The sequence below is a fragment of the Balaenoptera musculus genome, chromosome 5 (assembly GCF_009873245.2).
Source record: "Balaenoptera musculus isolate JJ_BM4_2016_0621 chromosome 5, mBalMus1.pri.v3, whole genome shotgun sequence".
Classification (NCBI taxonomy): Eukaryota; Metazoa; Chordata; class Mammalia; order Artiodactyla; family Balaenopteridae; genus Balaenoptera; species Balaenoptera musculus.
Genome location: NC_045789.1, coordinates 23778761 through 23787201, shown reverse-complemented (window position 1 = coordinate 23787201; position 8441 = coordinate 23778761). Strand labels below are relative to the sequence as shown.

At 42.4% G+C, this 8441-nt stretch overlaps 1 protein-coding gene across 1 annotated transcript; it reads left to right on the top strand.

Annotated features, from left to right (window-relative positions):
- The first annotated feature begins 444 nt into the window (after positions 1 to 444).
- Positions 445 to 7993, top strand: UCP1 (uncoupling protein 1). Its single transcript, XM_036853167.1, is given in 10 exon segments — positions 445 to 848; positions 1512 to 1710; positions 3584 to 3769; positions 3870 to 3925; positions 3927 to 3967; positions 5086 to 5144; positions 5147 to 5236; positions 5239 to 5269; positions 7510 to 7554; positions 7556 to 7993. Coding segments are annotated over 10 exon segments (900 nt in total). The 5' UTR covers positions 445 to 722; the 3' UTR covers positions 7623 to 7993.
- Positions 7994 to 8441: the final 448 nt, after the last annotated feature.

Below are 8441 nucleotides of genomic sequence, written 5' to 3'. Positions count from 1 at the left end.
TTGGTGGTTGGAAAGGAGTCAAGAGGATGAGAAATTAAAAAGAGAGGAAAGGGAAGCCGAGCAAAGAAGGTACCTGCAAGGCTCCTGGGGAGTCGGAGGAATAAGGGGAGCCTCACTCTTGCCTTGGAGAGCTCCGGCTGGGCGGGACTTTCTACCAGGATCACTGAGATGGCACTTGTTTCGGGATCCGCCCCCCGCCCCCCAAGCCCGCCCAAGGCGCGCACCTGAAGACGCCAGAGGCCTGGGGAGATGCGCGCCAGCTGAGCGCGGGTGGGGCGCGGTTGCGCGCCCTTCCCTACGCGTCGAGGGCAGGGCTCAGACGGCCAGGTGCGCGGCCAGGACTTTTGGGGCGGAGGGCGGCTCCCCAGGGGCCGAGCCAGGATGGGGCGGTGGGAGGGACCTGGCTCCCCAGGGCACACCCCTGCCAGTGCCAGGAGACCTGGAGCGGCTCAGCCCCCGATCGCCGGCGACGTCAAGTCACCCGCGGAGGGCAGAGGGCACCGCGTGGCCGGCCCAGGCGCGGGGGGAGGGCAGGCACACGCCGCCGATTGGATTCCGCCCCCCCCCCCGCCCGCGGCAGCCCACTGCCCCCACGGCCCGGACGTCGGAGAGGGCGGGTTTGCTGCCCGGGCGGCGCAGGAGCGAGGAGCCAGGGAGAGCTTCCAGCTTCGGGGCCGGAGCCCTGCTCCCCTTGCAAGCGCCTGGCTCCGCGCTGAGTCAGGATGCTGGGACTCACAGCCTCAGACGCGCCCCCGACCATGGCGGTCACGATCCTCTCGGCTGGAGTGGCGGCCGGCGTGGCGGATGTGATCACCTTCCCGCTGGACACGGCCAAAGTCCGGCTACAGGTAGGGAGCGCGATGGGGAAGGGGAGGTGTCTGGGGCAGAGAAGGGACCCCTACTGGGTGCGCCCCTTTGATTCCGGCTTTGGTTTAACTATTCTTTCTCACTTTAGGTAGAGCAGGTGGCCACGTTAGAAAAGTTTGACCTGTCACAGGACGGATGCTTTAGGGTAGGAAACTGGAACTTCTCCGGGATTAACTAAAGAAGCAGGGGGGTCATGGAGGCTGGATTGACCAGGACTATTGCCAAACCCTGCCGTAGTTAGGGAGCACTCGGTGTTCTAAGAGCTAAGAATATCAGCTTCTCCCGAGTTTCCAAGCCGGGCTCTTTCTCCTTGCTCCTCTGCTTAGACAGGCGCCTCTTCCCGTCCTACTGCCTTAGGGGTTCTGAAGAGTTCATGAGGGTGGGACAGTGGGGTGGGGATGCAGGGAAATGTTCAAAGTAGGCATAGCAGCCAGATTCTCTCCCCTCCCCCTTTCTGTACATAGATAGATAAGGAGGGATGTTGCTGAGAAGGGAAAAGGAATTGAAAATAGAACACGATGCAAAAAAAATCTTGGCTTAAGATTTCTCCATAGCCTGATGCCAATCCTTGTTTTTTCCTCACTAGGTAGGACTCCCCTACTCAATTTTTACTTCCCTCTGACCTGTACCTTTCTCATTTCCAGATCCAATGCGAATGCCAGACCTCCAGTGCTGTTAGGTATAAAAGTGTCCTGGGAACCATCACCACTCTGGCAAAAACAAGAGGGCCAATGAAACTCTACAGTGGGCTGCCAGCTGGCTTCCAGAGACAAATAAGCTCTGCCTCTCTTAGGATCAGCCTCTATGAAAGCATCCAGGAGTTCTTCACCACAGGGAAAGAAAGTAAGTAGGGAGCGTTCCCGGGAGGGGAAAAAGCCAGAGAGAGACATGTCCTGGGCCCAGCTCTGGCCAAAAAAAGGTTACACACAGGGTGGTGGTCTTCGTAACACATTGGCAAGCAAACATCAAGGTGTGAACACACGGGGCAGAGAGGGAAGACGTGTTGGTGAGGAGGAAGCGGTGAAGCCAGAAAGGCAGGAAAGGGCCAGGTCACAAGAGACCTTGCAGGCCACGCTAAGGAGCTTGGGTTTTGCCTTTAAAGTGATGGGAAGTCATGGAAAAATGATAAGCAAGGGAGTAACACACACAATTTATGTTTTCAAAAGATCACTTTGGCAGCAGTATAAAAGATATATAGGAAAAGGGGAAGAAAGGGGTAAATTAGAAAGTAAGACATAATAGGGGTATGATAAAGCAACCGTCAATCAGAAGAGAGGTCAATCAGAAAGAGTTTGGAAGTGTAATTGACAACTTGGTGGAAAACTGGAAGTAAGGTGCAAAGGAAAGGAGGGAATGTAAGATGACTTCCAAGTTTCCAGCTGAAGATACCATTCATTGAAGGAGGGAATATAGAAACCGCCTTAAGGGGGAAGGTAAGAAATTCAGGTTAGGATGTGTCGACAGGTAATGGCCAGTCTGCACAAGAGCTTAGGAGAAACACCTGGGTTACATTTCACAGAGTCACGGGAGAAAGTATCAGTAGGGCCAAACAGAGCAGAGAGATCTAGTGTGGGAAGGAGTGATCAATGTACCTAACAATAGAAGCTCATGGGTTTCCTTGGCAAAACCATCATGAGCAGAGTAGTGGAGGTGGTAGCTAGATTGCAGAGGACTGAGAAGATGGGCCGTAAGCGAAGACAAAGAATATGGCCTCGCTCCCAAGGAGCTTGATGGGGAAATGAAAAAGGGTTAGGAGCATAGGATGAGTGCATTAAAATAAGATTATAAATGTGGGCCAAAAGTGAAGGGAATTGTAATCATATGATCTTGCCACTTAAAAGATGGTTATTAGTAAATGCTCAGCTCCTAGCCAAGCATAATGAAAAAGGAGTACAACCATACAGTAATGAAAAGAATTGCTGTATTTTCCATATGCAAGACACTGGGTTAAGTGCTGTATTGATATTATTTTAACTCACACAATGACTCTTTGAGGTAGATACTATTACCTCTATACAGATTAGGAAACAGAATTAGAGACTGAGAAAGTCCTTGATGAATAAATGTGATTGATGCATACTTTATATTTAATTATAGGAATAGGCATGAGGCTCTAAGACTATTTGTAGTTTTATTAAATGATATCTGTCTTGAGTAACCTAATTTTTCAAAATTTCCAATTAAAAATCACTTTATCAGCTACTTTCTTCTTATCTTTGTCCCTTTTGTAGTCTGTTGTAGTCTGACACCACTTGATGTCCCAAACTGGGGCAGTTTGTCCACTGGGCTTTTCCTAAGATCCCTAAGTCCAATAATTAACATTCTCATTGATGGAAGGAAGACTAAGCATCACTGGTGACTGGTCCCCCCATCCAGTTGGGAAATACTGAAAAATAGAACTAAATATAGGAAAGAACTAAGCAAAATACAGGAAGGAACTAAGCTACTGTTTAAATAGGCATTGTGTTCTTTTTCCTTGAAATTTTAAAAAAATTTCAGTCAACTTTGAAGTCCTCTAGCCCTACTATGATTTAGTACATACTTAGTACATGATCAACACATGCACAAGCATTAGGGAAGTACAAAAGATATAATGACACAATAGTATTAACCATTAAAAATTAAAAAGACATATAGATGCATTCTGGGTCTTGATTTTTTTTCTTTCTTTCTTGACACATCTTTTTTTTCCTCTGGATAACAACGGCTAGTTTAGGAAGCAGGGTCTCAGCGGGCCTAACGAATGGCAGCGTGGCCATGTTCATTGGGCAACCCACAGAGGTAGTGAAGGTCAGACTTCAAGCGCCAAGTGGTCTACATGGTCCCAAACCTCGCTACACTGGGGCTTACAATGCTTACAGAATTATAGCAACAACAGAAGGCTTGACGGGGCTTTGGAAAGGTAACTCACTTCAAGGTGGATTTTGTCATCATTAAAACATATATATCCAATTAGCACCTTATCATATAATGGAGCTATTCAATACTTTCTTCTCCTCCAGGTTCTACTCCGAATCTGACAAGAATTGTCATCATCAGCTGTACAGAGCTAGTAACTAACGTATGACCTAATGAAGGAGGCCCTTGTGAAAAACAATTAACAGGTAACTTTCTTTTTTACATGTCAGGTCTGCACATTTATAATTTCATCTTGGAGTTTCTCCAGCCATATTATACTGAATCCCTTAATTGTAATAATTTTCTCTCTAAAAAAAATAAGCACTTTTGAACAATAGATATACTATAACCAAAACCCTAAGTTTTAGAAGTTTTGTTGCAACATTTTTTTTTTTTTGCAACAAAACTAAGATGCAACTGTCTTCTTACATCGGCATTATTCTTATTTAATACTAATATATGGACTTCTGTTAGCATCTTATTCTTATAAAGCAGAATTCAGGAAGTGAGGCATCCTCCACTATATCCAGATGAGCTAGTGAAATAAGGAGCTTCTTGGTGGTTTCATCCAAAAAGTAGAACCATTGGATAGGTTCCTAAAAATTTTATTCTAACAGGTTCTGGAGACATTGAAATCCTCCTTGGACAATGACTTTAATTCAATAAAAAAGTACTAGATGCCTATATATCAGGCATTATGCCATACCTTAAGGACACAGAGAAAGGTGGCAGGTTATTTTCCTAAAGCACTTACAATCCACTATGCCATGTACTATTTGCCAACTTTTTCTAATGTGAGTATAACCTTCCTTACTGTATTTTATTTATTTATTTATTTATTTATTTATTTATTTATTTATTTATTTATTTTTAATGCTCTCTCTTTTTAAAAAATTAATTAATTAATTTATTTATTTATTTATTTTTGGCTGTGTTGGGTCTTCATTGCTGTGCGTGGGCTTTCTCTAGTTGCAGCGATCGGGGGCTATTCTTCATTGCGATGTGCGGGCTTCTCACTGCGGTGGCTTCTCTTGTTGCGGAGCACGGGCTCTAGGCACGCAGGCTTCAGTAGTCGTGGCATGTGGGCTCAGTTGTTGTGGCTCGTGGGCTTAGTTGCTCCGTGGCATGTGGGATCTTCCTGGACCAGGGCTTGAACCTGTGTCCCCTGCCTTGGCAGGCGGATCTTAATCACTGCACCACCAGGGAAGTCCACTGTTTTTTATTTATTTATAAGAAATCCACATTGACCTCCTGCTATCAACAGGTTTACAAGGATCTGATAGATAACTAAAAGCCTGGGGTTGACCTGTCTCACTGACCCATTTCAGATGATGTGCCCTGTCACTTTGTGTCCGCTGTTATCACTGGATTTTGCACAACGGTCTGTCCTCTCTAGTGGATGTGGTGAAAACCAGATTTGTTAACTGTCTACCAGGACAGTACACAAGTGTGTCCGACTGCGCAATGTTGGTGCTAAGGAAGGACCATCGGCTTTTTTCAAAGGGTAGGATGTGGTCTTCTGTACCTGTAATGTTGTGTTCAGGGTATCTGTGTGCTATGGAACGCTATCTCATCTAAACGACTGATAGCTGACCAGCCTTAGAATGTGCAGTATACTTCGTGTCTACTTTTCTTTGCCATAAATGTCTCCAATCCACCAATTCCACTGTGCCAGAAAATTTAAATCTGTGATAGTAAAATTTTCTCAAGCTTGATCAGAGGCTCATTCAAAACCAGCAACCTCTCCCTTGGTCTCGATCTATTGGAAATGTAGACAGTATTTTGCCTTCTCTGGGCAGAAGAACTATAAAATGGAGGGAAAGCATAATAGAGGGCTATGAGAAAGTAAGATTTGATTTTTACTATTTTAATTTAGTGGACTCCGTTTTTTAGATTGTATTAAAGCAAAACTAGAGAAAAATCATTCTCATTGATCGAGAAAAGTGATATAGAAAATGATGTAGTTTAATGATTACACTCACCTAGAAACTAGCATTGTTTCTAGTGAATCATATTTTCCCATAAAGCTATCTTTTGTATTATATTATATTGTATTATAAATTACCTTCTTAAGAAAATATAGTATGAACTAATTTATGGATATACTCAATAAGGATTATACTAGTGGTAAAATAACAAGATTCCACAACCTTTAAAAGTTGTAAAGCAATGCCTCAAACCTTATGAAATAAGCATAAATGCACCATACACGTTATACAAAAGGTTCTAATTCACCATAATCTGTATTTATGACATATTAATACAAATGGAATATATTGTAAAATTAATTTAACATAGATATATCAGTTATCAACCAGTAAATATTTAACAATTTTACTTTTTTCAAATTTAAAACCTTTTGGGGGGATACATGCTACAACAAGGATGAACCCTGAAAACATTATGCTAAATAAAATGAGCCAGCTACAGAAGGACAAATATTGTATGACTCTACTTATATGAGGTACCTATAGTAGTCAGAATCATAGAAACAGAAAGTGTAATGGTGGTTACCAAGGGCTGAGGGGAGGGGGGAGTGGGGAGTTATTTTTTAATAGGTACAGAGATTCAGTTTGGGATGACCAAAGCTTCTGGAGATGGAGGGTGGTGATGATTGCTCACAATGAGAATATATTTAATGCTACTGAATTATACTATTTAAACAAATATATAAACATATACATATATATGGCTAAAATGATAAATTGATGTATATTTTACCACAATAAAAACACACAACACACACATATCCAGGAGTCAGGAGAAATATGTTAAGAGACCCCACAAAATATTTGAGGGTGACTTTTATAGGCCAGATCTCTAAAATATCTATCCAAGGCAGATTTAACTATGACATCTTTTTCTCTGGGAACATTTCATTGCTGCAGATAGGCATTCAAAAATCAATTATTTGGGGGCTTCCCTGGTGGCTCAGTGGTTGAGAGTCTGCCTGCCAATGCAGGGCACACGGGTTCGAGCCCTGGTCTGGGAAGATCCCACATGCCGCGGAGCAACTAGGCCCGTGAGCCACAACTGCTGAGCCTGCGCGTCTGGAGCCTGTGCTCCACAACAAGAGAGGCCGCGATAGTGAGAGGCCCACCCACCGCCATGAAGAGTGGCCCCCGCATGCCGCAACTAGAGAAAGCCCTCGCACAGAAACAAAGACCCAACACAGCTATAAATAAATTAATTAATTTAAAAAAAATCAGTTATTTGGTCTGCACAGTTTGGCAGAATTCTTAAAAAATAACAAGAGCAACAGCAACAGCAAAATGCAATTAGATCCTTGACAATCCCTCTTAGGACAAGAATTGCCAAGATCTAGACAGCACTCATTTCTTGACCCTGGAAAATGGTCTAATTACTCATCACTTTGCTTTCTCCACTTACTTCCTCTTTTAAACTATTAGTTTTAACTATTAGTTTCCTACTTCCCATTCAGAAAGCAAAGCAAAACAAAAGTTCCTCTCCCTTCAAAAAAGAAAAGATGATAAGGAGGAGACAAGCTTCGGTTTGGTTTGGTGGGATCATATTTGTATAGGTGTGATCATTTGGGTTTTGTTGTTTTGAAGGATAGGGCACCTGGATGAAACTTTAGGCAGAGGAGGGAAAGATGAAGACTAGGTACTTTCAAGCATCTGCATTTGAGGAGAGTGGCACCATGAGAAGCATAAACTTGCCTGTGCTATAATAGCTTTAAGAATTTCGAGCAAACTAACAGAATGGTGACATGCATTTTTCTAGATTTGTACCTTCCTTCTTGTGACTGGGATCCTGGAACATCATCGTGTGTGTGCTTTGAACAGCTGCAGCGAGAATTGATGAAGTCGAGGCAGACCATGCACTGTGCTACCTAATCATCTTCAGGGAAAGGATGGAACAGACCAGTGGGAATCTTTGCTAACTGGATAATTTTAAAAAAGCAAACAAACCTATTCACTTTATTTCACACTAAAAAGATAAGAAACTCCGGACTATTTTTTTCAAAGGAAAACTAATACCTATTTCTTGTGACTTTTATTCTCAGTGTTTTAAGGAAGGGAAAGCAAAACATTCAGTATACACCCTGGCAAATGTAATGTCCAGATAAGTTACTACATTTGATTGACCATTTAATGGGAGAGGGAGTTGTTTATGATTGAGTATGAAGATCTTTAACAGGTTTTAATTATTAATTCAAACTGATGGAAAACTGAGTGAAATGCACTTTATAAATACTTAAAAATGAAGTTATCAAAGAAAATACTACTGTTTCCTTTTTATTTATTAACCCAGTTGTCAGTTAATACATTCAGTAAAGAATTGCTAATAGCTTTTAAAGTTTGCCTTTTTGGATCTATATCTAATGTAAGAGTTGAAGTTCGCCTAGATTACAACATTGCCCAAATAGCAAGGGGAGGTCTTTAGAATCAATAAACTCACTTTAAATAGTATTAGTAGAGATTTTTAATTTTTAGAGTCCATATTTTATGGCATCTATAACAACTTCTAAGATACAATATTCATTTGGGCATTGTTAGAATCGTAGTATCTATTCTAGAATCACAGAATTTTAGAGCTAGAAGGTACCTCTGATAAGACAGAGGAACAAACTGAGATGAAAATTAATCTTCACAGCATCTTTCTAGCAAAGCCAGATTCATCATTCACATCCGTAGTAACTTTTGTCATGTCTA